The following is a 17,406-nucleotide window of genomic DNA, read 5'->3' as shown; positions in this document are numbered from 1 at the left end:
ATCAAGCAGGGTTTAGGCAAAATAGATCTACCATTGACCAACTATTTACAGTTAAACAAATACTAGCCAAAGCATGGGAATATGACATGGACGTTTACAATCTCTTTGTAGATTTTAAACAAGCCTATGATTCAATAGATAGAACAATTCTACCTAATATACTGAAAGAATTTGGCATACCATCAAAATTAATACGACTAGTGCAAATGACAATGACAGAAACAGAAGCACAGGTATGTATTCAGGGACAGATCACTGATGCGTTTACGATAACGCAAGGACTGAAACAAGGCGACGGACTAGCTCCAACGCTCTTTAATCTTGTTCTGGAATATGTAATTAGACGATTGACGGTGAGCGGAAATAACATACTTACAAACAAGTCTACCCAATTAGCAGCATACGCAGATGACATAAACATAATGAGCAGAACAATGAATGCAGCGGAAGAAACCTACGTTGAGTTGAAACAGAGTGCAGAAGCAGTAGGGCTAGCAATAAATACAAATAAAACAAAACTACTCATACAAACCAGATCAAATAGACCGGTGCAACAACACTTTATTGACGATATAAAACATGTAAATAGATTCACATACCTAGGAATGGATCTGGTCGCAAGCAATGAAGAAGAACCGGAAATAAATAGAAGGCTTGTGCTGGCAAATAAAGCCTATTTCGCGATGGGCCACATATTCAAATCGCGAGACGTACACCGGAAAACAAAACTCCGGGTCTATAAAACAATAATCAGGCCCATAGTAAGTTATGGTTGCGAAACATGGGTGGTGACACAGAAATCTGCCAATGCATTAGATGTGTTTGAAAGAAAAATATTACGTAGGATCCTGGGCCCAATAAGTGAAAACAACAACTGGCGAATTAGGTACAATAGAGAAATATACGAGCAATATAGCGAACCAACTCTAGCACAACATACTAAACTGCAGAGATTACGATGGGCAGGGCACGTGGTCCGCATGCATGAGAATAGAATCCCCAGAAAATTATTAAATGCAAGAATGCAGGGAAAAAGACCTGTTGGAAGACCTAAAAAGAGATGGGAAGATGAAGTCGATGAGGATGCCAGGAACTGCCTGGGAACGCGTTCATGGAAAAGAACAGCGGTAAATAGAGATGGTTGGAGAAGCCTGTTGAAGGAGGCCAAGGCCCGATTTGGGCTGTAGCGCCATTGGATGGATGGATGGATGTAGAATCTAGTGTTTCTTTTTGTACAATTACTTAAGGACCACCTTGTATACACCAAGATGATAATCCAAAAAAAGGTCGTACAGTAGGTGGTACAGTAGACTAGCACGAATATTCATACTGTTTTCTGTTTCTGTATTTCTAAAATTTAAATAGTATTTTTAAAATTGTATACGGTAATTTTGTTATTTATATTTTAAACAAAATATTTGTTTTATTAAAATAATTAAATAAATTATTATGTTTGCTCCTAACGCCACTTGCTAACGTATCAACAAACTTACACTGTATATTTCGTCTGTATTGTTACCAAACATACGTTGTTTACTTCTGATAGATTCATCAAAGTCAGACTAAATATTAAATTAATAAAATTGTAACGCCTAGCTCATCTATTGCACATTAAAACCCCTCAGGGGTGTTGTTCGGCATAAACTAATTAATTTTGGAGAAATCGGGAATTATTAATAAAATAGGTATTCAATACATCTCTTTATTAATTGGTAAATTACTAAAATAACAAATTGGAATTTAACAATAATTAAAAAATTGAGGTTTTGATAACAGAGAATTAAGCATCTATACACAAATTCAAAGAAAGAAAGAAACTTAGCTTAACTTCCATAGGAGATCCTGCTGTTGCTCTCTTCTCAACTCGATCCATAAATTGTCTGCATCAAAACCATGCCTCTATTTTCTTAAACCAAAACCACGTATATTTTCTCAAATTTAAACCATGTGCTTTTTCTTACATCTAAACCATGTGCATTTTCTTACATCTAAACCATGTGCATTTTCTTACATCTAAACCATGTGCTTTTTCTTAAATCTAAACCATGTGCATTTTCTTACATCTAAACCATGTGCTTTTCTTAAATATAAACCATGTGCATTTTCTTAAATCTAAACCATGTGGCTGGAAAAACAAAAGCCGATATAAAATTTGTCATGACACGAGTTTTGTCCAACAACAGAAGAATTCTGGCAAGTGGAAAGCTCTTCTCTCTAAGACATGCATACCGATTCAGAAATCTCTGATGTTGCTAAAACTCACGAATTAGCAATTGCAATTAATAGATGAATTAATTATTAAATGGAAAACGAAAAAGCAAAGTTGTATGATTCATGCTAGTGAGATTTATATTGAATTATTATTATTACAGCAAGTATAGGTAGAAAGAAAATAATAATAAAAATTCTAAGCGGTTTTTAAGTACTAGCGTACACAAAATTATAAGTCAAACTTACAGTGCTCATGTTCTTGATTAATGTATGAAAATATGTTGTCGTTGTAAAAAGAACAAAGTATTAAACTTACCCAGACTGTTGGAAGTTTCTGACCACGAAGATTTATTTTTATTTAGTACCTTGTTGGTTGGTGGTTTATTTTAAAAAGGCAGTAAATCGAATCGCATTCGTACAAGTAAATTATTTAGTAGTAGGGTTTCTGTTTCTTGTATGACAAAGCAAGCGTATGTACAAGTACGAGGGAACTTAAGAAATTAATCGGTGAATTTATTTGTAGTAGCAAAATGTTGAAATGAAATATAGGAATAAAAACAAAGGAAAAAGAACTTATTATCAACGAGAATTAAATAGTACGAGCAGAAAATAATGGAAAGTACTTTGAAATTAATAAGAACAAAAATGTAACGTTTTAATCGTTACAAAATATAAATAAATATCATTTGATAGTAAATTTAATTATTATTTAAACTAAATAAGATGTTTAAAAATAAAATTTAAATTTAGTTTGAAAGGAATTTACAGAAACAACTAACGTTAAAAAATTAATACAATGCCAGTATAAATAGTAGTGACGTTTTCGTGTCGCGGTGGTTCGTCACGACAAGAGATAGGAAAAAAGTTTTTCGAAAATAAAAAAATTTGTATGATAATTTACAAAATTGGTGTCTTATATTGATACATAAACACACACATGTTTTTGCATCAAATCATTACGTATTACTTATTACTTAATACCACAAACAGACAGCCTAATCAATGACATTGAAATATCTTCGTGCAAGCGTAAATAAACATCATTAGTTGACTATTTTAAGTATATAATGATATGTGGTATGGTCAGTAATGAATAATTTATAATGCCAAAGACGTAGAGCGTTTAAATTTTAAATTCCATTAGATTGAAACACCTGACAAATTTATATCGTGAAGAAAGAGTTGGATCATAATTTATTGACTATTACATTAACATGGAAGGAAGTAACTTTATTATAAGCGTATCGTATGGTCGGTTGACAGTCTAGTTGAAGATGATTTCCGTAAACACTCTGTTGTGTAAATAGTGTACTGTTTTTAAATAAAACGAGCGGTTCTTAATTTATATAAATATATTTATTTATAAGTTTACAGCACATATATATACCAAAAGTATTATTCTAGAATCATCTGGAGTAGTCCATCTCTAGACTTCCCGTTGGAAGCGCCTCGAAGGCAGGGCTATTGAGAATGCCATCGATTATATATTCGAGATTCATCCTTCTAAGAATTGTGACACGTACCCCGCATCGAAGATGGACTATTTACACTGCTCCCCTCTTAGATCTGAACGTCCAATCAGTAACTTTACATGAAGGCCCGGTATGGCGTAATCTACAGGACTCTCCAGCTCTGCATGAACCCCTCAGAAAAAAATAATAGTCTACTGACTTTGAAGGACACGATCTCTGCGGATTAATGCAACACACAGTAACTCGTACGCCGGTTTCTCGGAAGGTCACTTCAAGCATGCTTCTGACAATCTTCCAAACTAGATTTTCTAGTGCACGTATGCACTTACTAAGGGGAAAAATCGCTGATTACAACTAATACTTAAGGACAAAATCAAAAGCCAAAACATTCGAGTATGAACTGGCCTACTGAGTTCTGAATAGCTTTTCATAAGGCAGAAGATTAAATGACACTCTCTCTCTCTCTCTCTCTCTCTCTCTCTCTCTCTCTCTCTCTCTCTTTCTCTCTCTCTCTCTCTCTCTTTCTCTCTCTCTCTCTCTTCTGTATTTATTTGAGATCAGTTTCAATGTATTACCTTATATCGTACTGAAATATTGAACGATATAAAATGTGTTAATTATTGAATTATTGTAAGAATTGTTAGGATACGTCCTTACCATAAAAAAAAGAATCATATCAGGAATCTTATATTACCCATAAATGAATCATTTCGATTATTACATAATCAATCATATTTAATTTAACAACATTTAAAACATTAAAAGGGTTTTTACTCAAGTATTTAGTGGCTCAAATAATACTTACATCCAGTAAGTATTAATGACATTTTTGAATTAACCTTGGTCAAAATTTTAAATTTCATGTTTGCTTTAATTAAAGTGGTTATACTTTTAGGGTAACACTGATGATGGAATATTAATTCCGAAAACGTTCTGTGATATAGCCCGATAGGGTGTTTTAATATATACCTTTTATAAAGTAATTTTTAAATAAATTTTTTTAATCATATCAATCAAAATATTTTTCTATGAAGTTGAAATTTTTTAAATCAAGTATTTAATATGGTCACAAAACCTGTACTATAACAATAATAAATCAAGCAACAATATATATACAATAAATTTATTGACGTATAATTTGGTTTTCTTTTCAGCTGGTGTAAAAATAACTCTGCTTCTGTCCCTCATCATATATCTCGCTATGCTCATCATTGGTATTCTAGGTGTTCACCACTGCCCCGTTGAAGAAAACATACCACTCTTCCTCATAGCTACGGGTAAGTTATATATTAAAGTCGTATCCGTTAGGTGCTTGAATAGAATGAATGATTTTTTTTTTTAGAATATATGACTAATTGTGGTATAGATACAACATATATGTATTTATAAACGAATTGTAATATAGATATATAATATATTGGGCTCCAGCTGTCAATTATGTAGGTAGAGTAAAAAAACCAATTTTTTAGTACATATGCCAATTTATTGTTGAAACTTCAAATATATGTATCAGGTAAATCCTTAACAAATGCGGGGATGAATCGTCGGCGATATTTGCATTGAAAACTTAACAAAGTAGTGAACATTTTTGGACGTCGATCAATATTTCAGGTCCGTTTGACGTTAGATGTATGATAGAATTTTAACTGGATTCTTCTTGTAGTGCCTATCCGTTTCGGGTGTTGGTGATCATCATGACAATCTGTATTTTGCAAACTGCTGCTCAGAAAAGATTTGAAAAGATTTGTGGTTGAACCACGTACGTAGATTTTTCAGCCAGGAAACCTTTCGCCTTACTTCTACTTTCCCTTGTAGAATTAATTGCAGCGACCCATACCTTTCGCTGTTCCTCATAATCTGACCGAGGTATCCGTTTTTTTCTGTTTTTATTGTGGTTAACAATTTTTTTCCTTTTTGCATTCTTAAAAAAACGACTCAACGCCGTACAACAATATTGAGCCATTTTTTGTAATGCAGATCTTGCTTTCTCTATCCTACATTTTATTTCTATTGGTTGACTATTCACACTGATTCTTTTTTTAATTTGCTGTTCCTTCTTAGAGATCATCATACATTTTGTTTTCTTAATATTCAGTAAAAGTCCATATCTCTGACTCTCTGTAATACTATTCATTAACTCCTGGAGGGCTTCATAACTATCAGCGAATATCACCATGTCATCCACGTATCTGATGTTATTGATACATTCTCCGGTAATTCGAATTCCGGCTTCAACATTCTCTACTGCTTATTAAAAGATTTCCTCAGAGTATATGTTAAACAACCTCTCTCTTGATACAAAAGTAAGAATGCTGCAATGCTACGTCTTCTCCTTTTTTGTGGTGTTGAATCGTGGACCTTGAACTAAGATATGTGCAGAAAACTGAAAGCATTTGAGATGTGGCTATATCGGATAATGATCTTAAGCATTGGATCCGTGGACTGACCGAATCACAAATGAGGAAGTTCTCAAAAGAATTAATAAGAACCGAGAAGTACTGACCACCATCAAATCTCGAAAGTTACAGTTCTTCGGACATATTATGCAAAATGAATCCAGATATGCTCTCCTTTAAACCATCCTGCAAGGATTTGGAAAACAAGGTCCAGGAAGAAGAAGAACATTTTGGTTAAAGAACTTTAGAATCTGGTTCAATACAACATATGTGCAGCTTTTCCGCGCTGTTGCAGATAAGATAAAGATTACCATGATGATCGCCAACAATTGTAAAGGATAGGCACATCAAAAAGAAGAATATGTTAAACAGCAAGGGTGATAGTATACATCCCTGTCGGACCCCACGTTTGATTTTGATATCATTGGATTCTCCTCTCTCTGTACGTATAAATGATGTTTGATTCCAGTAAAGATTGCAAATAATTCTTAGATCACAGGTGTTTATTCCAATATTTGTTAATATCTCCATCAGCTTGTCGTGTTTTACTATATCGAACGTTTTATGGTAATCAATAAAGCATGCATAAATATCGCAATTCACATCTCTACATCCTTGAAATAGCACTTGTATGCTAAAGAGAACCTCTCTCGTACCCACTGCGTTCCGAAAACCAAACTGTGTACGGCTGATTTTTTCTTGGCAGAGTTTATATATCCTTTGATGTATGATTTTTAGAAATAATTTGCATTTAGAAATAATGCACGATACGGATTTTGTTTTCTTTGGTAGAGCAATAAACGGTGACTTCAGCCATTATCTTGGTACTACTCCGTTTAAATATATGTCATTGAATATTTTTGTTAGTCGTTGAGTACCGTCGGTGTTAAATAGTTTTATGAGTTCAGCATATGCATTGTCAGGTCCAGGAGCTTTGCCATCTTTTAGTTGTGGTATTGCTTTTTCACTTCATCTGATGTAATTGGTAAGTGCTCATTACATATGTAGGACGGAGGTTCTTTGGACCTATTATCATCACAGAGCTCTTGGATGTATTTGGTTCATATGCGTATTTCTTGATTTTTATCTGTGATGATGTTCCCCTGTTGATCTTGCAGTTTGCTAGCTGTGTTGTATTTTTGATTTTTGGATTTTAACTGGATAATTATTTCTATTTTGTTGATAAAGAACCGTATAATTTGCAAGTTAACGAAGATAATGACCTTGTTCTGATAGCGAATGCAATTACAAATTACTCTTACAAATAAAATAGATGTGAAAAAAGTTAAAGAACACAATTAGTAATTTCAATCTTATTAGAATCATTCTGCTCGTACAGAAATAAATGTACATAAGAAATTTTGAAGAAATTAAAGAGAGAAATATACTTGTTTTCTGACAGCTAAGTTTTTTTCTACTTTGTATTTTTCATTGTAAGTCTCGTTCAAAAGATACTTGCCAATTGAGTGAATAATCACAAAATGTTTATTCGTTTTTCACATTTTTTTTTAATACTCACCATTTCTCACCTCAAATTTTTCATTTTACCGCACGAGATTTTCCGAATTAAGCTTAAATATGATCTGTTAAAATGCAATTCCGGCATCGTTTTTTATATCGAAAGTTAAGGTCATGTAATGCTTCTCGTAATGACTCAATGTTAGTTTTGGGATAATTATCGATATCGCCTATTTTACTTAATAAAGATGTGAGAGTTAAGGCCCTATTTTCAGAGGAAAATGGATGTACAGTTCTACGGAGAATATTTTTTTGTGATTCATCCACTTTCGCGTTGGTTGAAATGGGCAGGTTTTAAAATATTTGTCAGTTTTTTCGCGCACAATAGGTTCAACTGATGCTACTAACAATACTGTTAAAAAAGGGCAGCGACTAACAACTTCCGTTGAAGGCAGTGTTTTTAGTCCATCATATACCTTTCAGATAATTTGTCTTTCGTTAAAAAAGGGTAGCGATTAACAGCTTCCGTTAAAAACAGTGTTATTTAGTCCATCATATACCTTCCAGATAATTTGTCTTCCCTCTTGTGAGACGGGGTTATGATGCTAATGTCTTATACTGGTACCATTATCCATTTTTACTTTACGATATACATACACCTACCACCAAAACAGATGTAATAATGTAATACTGCGAGTCTCTTACTTCAACCTAATATTTTTTTCTTAACTCGCAATAAAAAATAAATTAACAAAATAAGCAGAACTATCCAGACCAAGCACTCAAATACAAACTTAACAACCGATATTCTAACAACAACAATGAGTTAAACACTGATTGCAAAAACTGTCCACATATTTTAAATAACAATGTTGCCGAATGGCCATTCATCTGCTACGTAATTCCCAATAAAATATTTCATAATACTCGATCATTTAATTTTCAATCATCAATAAAAATGTAATACATATAAAGACAAGTAAGAATTTGATGGTAATATGATCTTCACAGACGACCTCGCCACAGCCCGTATTTTCTTGTCGATAGTAGAGATTAGCTGATTGTTCTGTCTAAGAGATGGTAAAGATGTAAAATGATGCTTTTTCGCATGCCCAAGTACCCCATACTCTCAGTAATATAGATTTCCTCGACGTAATGTGTGACTTCAGAGAGGGAGGAGCTTACAATGCTATTGAGATACAAAATTTTTCCATACCCAAGCGAACCTCATACTCTACTACATATAAAGACAGTACAAGCGAAATTAAGATTTGACAGAGGGAAAAAGAAGAAGGTTTGAAAAACTAAAAGAAGATTTGATGGCTACGGAAAAGAAGAAGAATTGACATTTGATGCCGACTAGTGGATAATAGTTAAACTATGAATGAAAGTCAGTAATGTAGATTCCTTCGACGTAATGTGTGATGTCAGAGTGAAAGGAGCTTACGATACTATTGAGATTTACGATACTATTGAGAGAAAATTTTCCAATACCCAAGTGCCCCATACTCTGGCCATATCTTCTAATATTTTTCAATGATATGTGTGGATTTAAGAAATTATATAAAAATGAGCCTATAAATAGTAAGGCAAGACTTGAGCAAGTAAGAAATTCACAGAACGACGAACGATACCTACAAGTACGTCACATTGAAATTAATTTTTTAATAAAATAATTAAATTCCAAAAAAAAATGAAATGACGGCACCACTGGAATAATGGAATTTCCTAACAGTTGACGGACTCAGATTTGATTTGGTTCTTGCCTCTTCAATAATTGATTGTGCAATGTTTCAGATGGCCTCACAATGTTTCAGATTTTCCTTTTTTTTTTCTTGTTATTGACAATAATGTGAACAACTGGTCTTAAACTATCCTTAATGTGTCAACGTCAACGGCTCTCTGAAATTAAATGAAAATATTTGAAATTTATTATAGACATCACTGTAAAAAACTTCATTTCACGGTATTCAAAAGCAAAAAGGAGCATTTTCTCGTTCTTTTATAATCCATATATGAAACAATGGTTTCTTAACAAAAGTATTTAAATCTTTAGGCATTTTTAAAATAATATCAAAATAAAAAAAATAAAAAAATATGTAAATTTGGTGTTGGCGCACATGAAAATAAATATCACATAGCCGTATTTTTAATATGAAAATCATATTATACTCATTTCAATAGCGAAAAACAAATATAGGGGAAAACTACAGACTACAGAGCTAGAAAAGCAGAAGTTATGTTAGGTATGGATTAGAAGTGGAAGACATACACTGGTTACTTTTATTATTTATGTTATTTCATTTTAATTTTATTGATTGTATATTCATTTATAGGATTTATAATAATAATAGAAAAAAGTTAACTGAATTTAAAAACAAAAAATTCCTCCCCGGCGGGGAATCGAACCCCGGTCTCCCGCGTGACAGGCGGGGATACTTACCACTATACTACCGAGGAATATATCAGACTTTGCTATTAGCAACTTAATACAGCGTGGCTGATAAAACAATTATTATTTTATGTTTTTTAAATATTTTATAGAAATACATAATCAATTTTATTATGAGTTATTATAACATTAACATAATATTAAAATATGTTATGTTTTTCATAGCAATACTATGTGGATATTTATATATTTCTGATATTTTAAGTGGATTTTAGGACGTCTATTTTTAAATGTTTTGTTCAATTTTCAACAATTATGAAAGCTACAGATTTGATATATTTCTAAATATAAAAAGGCTTTATGCCAAATACATTTTCCAAAATTTTAGAATGAAAATCTCCATGCATTTTATTGTATTAAAAGCACATTTCTGTGATACCGATATACAAGATCCAGGTTTAATGCAGAAATTCAAAATAAATCGGTAAACTATCATTGAATATTCATAGACGGATAAAAAAGAAGATAATGTAGGGTCTGCAGTGTACTATTACAAGTTACCTGATACGATACTTGCATGATACTTACATAGCCAAAGTTTGTTCTTTCGCGCATGCTATTACAAAGATATTAAGAATTAAATACTGTTCACAATAGTCGAAGTACAGTAGAAGATTACTTAGTTTAATTAAGAGATCTAGATAATGACATTGAGTTAGAAATGGTCAAATTATTTTATATGTCAAAGCTCGGCAGAAAAACTATTATTTCTTGGATTAAAGGTCATTTTGGAATAAAGAGTAACAAAATGGTAGATAATCTAGCCAAAGAGGCGTTATCAAGGGTGGATCCAGGACCGATTTTCGGAGGGGACCACAAAATTCCATGAATTCCTATAAGTGCAAGGAAAGAAATGTAGTTTAGTTTATGACATTAAAATAGCATAAATAAAAGGTGAATAATATTGGTTAAGTTACTATATTTGTCTAGTACAAAAATTATTCTTGTACACTAAACCTTATAAGTACAACAAATTCGAGTCGTCTGGCTTGAAAATCGCTTTATTACTTTTTCAGTGTTTACTTCAATGTCTCGAAGAACATGAAGGAGGCAAAGACCCGTCAGTCGAGTTTCCCCGTCCTTGCCCTCAGCGAAGTCTTCACTATGCTTAACGTTGAGAAGGTGCTACCACGTCTGACTAAAAAATAATAAAATGTAAATTGAACGTCTGTCATCATGACTGGCCTTTTGGCTTTACCAGTGTCATTAACCTAGGAAAAAACGTCTGTCATATTCTTCTGGGCCACTTGGATGGTTGGCTCTCTTAGTCTGTCTACCCACAAACCTAGGTAACTTCACTTTAACGTCCAATTCGTCTGCTAAGTCTTTAACTTCGTTAAAGATCTTACTAAAATTTTCTTCGCAGTTAGATCTTCTGTCTTTCAAAGTCGACTTGGAAATAGCCTTAGTCGCCAGATGAGCATCAAGAGATTTTGTTTGTAGAAATCGGCTTAGGTGCAATATTAATTTTAGTATGTCAATCAGTGACATCATTGAACACTAAGAATTCAGATGTGCATAAATGGACACTGTGCCGGTTATCTTTTTTAAGGTTGTACTCACCGTATTATCCTAAACATTTCTCCTCTATTTACTGAGTCGTAACTACCTTGCAATCGATAAATATGTTTCGTGTATTTATACTCAATTTCTAAAATTAGTCTATGAGTAAAAATCTAATGGATTTTCTATTTTCCACCTGTGAACCCAGCCTGGTATTTTTCAATTATTTTTTCTGTGTGTTGTGCCATACGGTGACAGAGAAATATATTGGAGAATATTTTATCTGCGAGAGCATATTTATGTTGGATCATTCAAAGTTATCATATAAGATGTTGTTATTATGTATTTTGACCGCCATCTTTATAGGATTCGGCCGAAAGATTATCTATTTCGGGTAATTTGTTTCTGGATTGTTTTTTAACTTCAAGAATCGTTGATTGCTCCTCTTCCCTCTTATCTATTTCATTTGTTTCAAGTACCAAATATCTGTCGTCTTCAAGGTTTTTTCTTCGTCCTCTTACATTAAGTGTCTGATTTAAATGTTCCTTTCCTTACCGTTGCTCTCTACAGGGACTCATACAGACTAATATTTTGACGAGAACTTTCCTAGTAGTCTAGCACAAAAAAAAATAATGTATACTTTGAAATAATGGAACATTTTTTTATATAAATTACTTATAATGTATAATATGTTTATTATATTTTTATTATCTAGGTGCCATTGGTTTAATCACCAAAATCACAACTTACATGAGAGAGCAAATAATGAGGCATTTTCAAGTTGGATATGTTGAATCGAGCTTGTACACCGTTGAAATGGTCTTCCTTATTTTGGGTAAGTAGTTTGATCACTATCTTCTTAAACACAATATTACTAAAGAAACAACTCCATTTATTCTGCCTCTATAGTTACGTCAGGTTCATTATTTTAAATAAAGTTGAATAATTTACCTCAAGTACGAAATCAGGTTCTAGCAAAATTATGATCTTTATTTCCAAAAAACTAATAATTGAAGATATAACTAAGTATACACTGAACTGTTTAAATATGGATGAAAGCGTGGTTTCTTCTTATAGCTTATAATTAATTACATCTCATAATAAATACAATTCAATGATTATAATGATGATGTCCCATACCTTCGGTATCCACTGGAAAGAAACGTCACACCTGTTGAAGTAGAAATCACTTAAAAATGCTTCAGGAGTAAATGTAATAAAGTGGTGGGCTGTAACTTGAAACATTCGGTTTGTGCACTCATGTACTATATGATGCACTGTCTATTGTTCTGCACCACATTCGCATTCAGGGGTTTGACATTTTTTCCATAAATAAAGACTGACTCCGCGCCTTCTCTTGTCATTCCGGACACTATTTAGAGTGGTCGATATTGTTAGGGGTTAATTCGAAGTCTTTTGATGTCCAGTAGAGCGTCCTATTCGATGTTCGCAAGTTTCCCCAAACAGCTAACCATGTTTCAGAACTCCTATAGTTTGTGTGTTGGGAAAGTTTGTCTAATTTGATTAGCGGCTTTCTAGACTTTATCTTCTTTGGAAATCGATTATGTTCCTATAGTTCGACATGTCGACAGCTACAACTTTGAAAAACAAGATATTTTCTTAAGATAATAATAATAATAAGAAGAAGAAGTAGATCTGGATTATTCTTGATGTTCAATATTGTCAGCATAATATTATTTTATGTACATACTTATAGTAATCGCATAAAAATAGAGCGGGGGTTTAGACAAGGAGACCCAATGTCACCTAAACTCTTTAATACGGTGCTGGAAGATGCTTTTAAGAATCTGAATTGGCTGACAAAGGGAATAAAAATAGAAGGAGAATATCTAGACGTTTCGCCGATGATATATTCAAATCAGATGAGGATCTAGGAATGGCGAGAAGGGTGGTACAGGAACTCGTTGTGGCTACAGAAAACGTAGTTTTAAATATAAACATCTGAACATCTGAAAATAAGAATAATAATAAATTTGGTACTTAACCAGAACATCAGTATTGCTGGGCAAAAAATAGGACTCGTAGATAAATATAAATACCTAGGACATAAAATAATGATTGGCAGGGATAATCAGATCCATAAACTGAAGAGAAGAATCGGTCTTAAGTGGGCAGCATATGTAAAACTGAGAGTAACGTTTAAAAGTGAGCTGCCCACATGCCTGAAGAGAAAAGTATTTGATCAAGAGAAGAACCAAGGTGACTGACGTCATCGAAAGGAAAGCCAGACTAAAATGGAGATGGGCAGGACACATAACTAGAACGACGGAGGAATGATGGACAAAGAGATTATTGGAATGGAGACCAAGTGAAGACAAAAGAAGCGTCAGTGGATCACCTACACGATGGGCTGACGATTTAAGAAGACAACATAAAAACTGGATGAGATCGGCGTAAGATAGACGGGGTTGGAAACACTAGGGAGAGGGGAGAGGCCTATGTTTAACAGTTGACTTATGAGGCTGGATGATGATGATAAATATTGTATTATCTGCGAAGATTTGAGGGCTTTATGTGGCTTAAAACCGAGGACCATGGATGGATGGAAGTAGATGTCCACTTCATGGATTGAGCGAATAATGAGGCACGATAAAGCACAGTACTCAGTTGTGGATATGATAAGACTCAAGACCGAAGTTCATACCAGTCAGATGTTTGTTATACGAAAGAGTGGGGAGCAAACTAATAGCTAAATATTTTGGAATATGATTAAATTGGGGAAAGAAGGAGGGCAAATATAGGGTGATTTAGAGGTACTTTTTTCAATAAGAAAAAACAATGAAAAAAATAAATTTTATTTAAAAATATTTATTATCATACAAAAGAACCATTCTTTACAATTACTTCTTAAAGATAATTTCTTTTAAATGTTGGCCATGACTACGATTAAGTTGGTTCATTCTGAAGTACCAATTCTCGATGACTCGTTCCAGCATTTCGATTGGTATTTCACCAATGGCTCGAGTAATATTAGACTCCAATGCCTCAATTGTATCTGATTTATTCATGTAGACTTTGGACTTTAGGTAGCCCCAAAAGAAAGAGTCTAGAGGTGAGATGTCACAGGATCTAGGCGGCGAATTCACTGGTCCAAAGCGTGAAATAATTTGTTCACCGAATTGTTCTCGCAATAAAGCCATGCTTTCATGGGCTGTATGGCAAGTTGGGCCATCTTGTTAGAACCAAATGTCGCCGAGACCACCAGCTTCAATTTCGGGTACCAAATAGTATCATGGCACGGTAACGGTCTCCATTCATAGTAACATTCTGGCCGGCATCTGTTTTAAAGAAATATGGACCAACGATTCTATCAGCCCATAAACCACACCAAACAGTTGTTTTTTTTTTCAGTGTGTAATGGCAACTCTTGAACCTCTTTGGATTGTTCATCACCCCAGGTGCGGGCATTTTGTTTATTAACGTACCCATTAAGCCAAAAATGGGCCTCATCTGAAAACAAATTTTTTCTCCAAAACATTGGATCTTCTGAAAGCTTATCAAGAGCCCATCGACTGAAACGGTGACGACTCGGAAGATCGGTGGGCTTCAGCTGTTGTCCTAATTGAATCTTGTATGCTTTTAAACCAAGATCCTTACGTAAAATATGCCAAGTTACTGCATATGACAAGCCAAGAGCTTTTAAGAACGGCGACGAATCGATTCTTCATTATTTTCGAGTACACTATCTGTTACCGCCGCTATATTTTCTTCAGTACGTACTGAATGTGATCTATTTGGTCGCGTGTTATCCAATAATAAAAACTGGCTTTTAAACTTACTAATCGTAAAGCGAATTGTACGTTCGGTAAGCGAATTGTATGTGGACCATAAATTGCTCTAAGCGCACGAAACACATTCCTCACAGAACTCCCATTTTCAAAATACAACTTAATAATTTCTAGACGCTGTGCCGGGCTTTCCATCATGAAATGTCAAACAATACTGTACAAAAGCGTAATGTCAATTTAACAGTATTCATGCACGATCTCCAATCAAATCTTCACCAAAAAAACTACCTATAAATGAATCACCCTAGTAGGTATTAAGAAATAACCTCTAGATACATGACCTCTGATTGTTTGGGTAGAAGCAACTGGTTTGTTTTTTGTAGTACGACGGCTTAGTTTCTACTTATTTAAAGTACTCGTTTAAGCTCACATTATTTTATATGGTACATTCGAGGTCTGCAATATAGAACCAAAAAAAGGCGGAGCTAATACAGACCTGTGTTTTTAAAACGTCAGTAAACTTTTTATATTGTATAAAAAAAATTGTTTTTTAATTAAATGGTGTTGTTTCTCATGTAAAAATAGTACATTTATCAGGAAACTACTGCATGGCCTCTTTTCTCTTTACTTCTGTAATTTTCGTCCTTACGATAATGATAAGTTACAATATTATGTATAAAAATTTTTGATAACAATACAATTTTTGTAACTTTTGTAGTTTAACACTTTTTATTCAGAGTAATTCGAGATGTAAATCAAAATCTGACTCATTTTTTTAATTATATGTGCATTATTTATACTATCGTAGGTTGTTTATACATATTCTTTATAGCATGAATATAAGTACGAGCGCATCGTTACAAAATTATTCATGAAATGTGTTTGCAACTCGTTTATAATACTAAAAGTTATGGAAATATTGGTAGCATAATGATTAAAATCCATAGTTTTGATGACCAGCGCAATTGGATTTGAAGATCAAATTTAGTCTTTGCAAAATAACTTTCTTCGGGAAGGAAAATTCAGATATTCATAGACAAATATTTATGTACTCGTACAAAACACAAATATGAGGACTGTCAAGATGCTAAGTTGCAAGAGTTATGGGGCAAGTGTACTAAATAGAATAAAAGAAGAGACTTCAAAATATAGATAAAGGGTAATAACCCAACGAATGCAAGTAATTGTTGTATAAAGGAGAAACAAAAACTCATGTCATAGAAAGTAATCGAAAATTAGTGAAGAAGCTACAGCTGTATGAAGTAGTCTAAACCATAACAGATATGGGGTAAAAATATGTAATCAAGTGACTTAAGAATTCAGTCACGTAAACAATAAAGCTTGTAAATCAAAAAGATTAGAAAGAGCACAAAAGTTCTAATGAAACTACCTAATGAAAAAAGTCCGATCGACAAAACCTGGAAAAAAATGATGATGAAAGAAAGTACAAAATAATTGTCTAGGTAAAATAACTTAGAAAGAGCAATGTGTAGTTCGAATTGGAGGAGAAATCAGCAACAAGATTAGAAGCGGAATACATAACGATCATTGATAAAAGTAACGAATATCTTTAATCCCTTATAGACAGAGTCACTACATTCCAACAACGTACTGGTCATTCTTGTGTCCACCGTACATTGTCTTGTCAGTTGACTTGTTAGATGCCAAGATTAAATTTTTCTAGTTTTAGCAGCATTGCTAAGCATTTCATAGTGGTGTATTCCTATCATTTGGCACATATTATGTAGCCATGACATCTTTTTACGTCCTAGACCTCTCTTACCCCTAACTTTCCTTCTAGTACTAGTTCCTAAAAAGTCTATCGTTCTCCTCATAATATAGACCTCTAAGCAGTCTTCTTACTTTTTACATAATTAAAGAATTCCTTATAATCAGCAACAAGATTAGAAGCGGAATACATAACGATCATTGATAAAAGTAACGAATATCTTTAATCCCTTATAGACAGAGTCACTACATTCCAATAACGTACTGGTCATTCTTGTGTCCACCGTACATTGTCTTGTCAATTGACTTTGATTTTTCTAGTTTTAGCAGCATTGCTAAGCATTTCATAGTGGTGTATTCCTATCATTTGGCACATATTACGCAGCCATGACATCTTTTTACGTCCTAGACCTCTCTTACCCTTTAAATTTCCTTCT

The 17,406-nt window shown here is 33.5% G+C and overlaps 1 protein-coding gene and 1 non-coding gene across 3 annotated transcripts in view; one reads left to right on the top strand and one right to left on the bottom strand.

The window, feature by feature from the left end:
• Positions 1-17,406, top strand: part of LOC140434399 (uncharacterized) — a 68,659-nt gene that overhangs the window by 29,333 nt on the left and 21,920 nt on the right. For both annotated transcript variants that reach the window (XM_072522612.1, XM_072522611.1), the window contains exons 2-3: positions 4,838-4,960; positions 12,208-12,327. In XM_072522612.1, coding sequence (XP_072378713.1) covers positions 4,838-4,960; positions 12,208-12,327 — 243 coding nt within the window. The remainder of the gene's footprint in view (positions 1-4,837; positions 4,961-12,207; positions 12,328-17,406) is intronic.
• Positions 9,926-9,997, bottom strand: TRNAD-GUC (transfer RNA aspartic acid (anticodon GUC)). Its single transcript has one exon. It is a non-coding gene; the product is annotated as a tRNA-Asp (tRNA).

Source organism: Diabrotica undecimpunctata, chromosome 2 (genome assembly GCF_040954645.1).
Source record: "Diabrotica undecimpunctata isolate CICGRU chromosome 2, icDiaUnde3, whole genome shotgun sequence".
Classification (NCBI taxonomy): domain Eukaryota; kingdom Metazoa; phylum Arthropoda; class Insecta; order Coleoptera; family Chrysomelidae; genus Diabrotica; species Diabrotica undecimpunctata.
The sequence above is the reverse complement of the archived record's forward strand: the minus strand, read 5'-3'. Positions and strand labels throughout refer to the sequence as shown.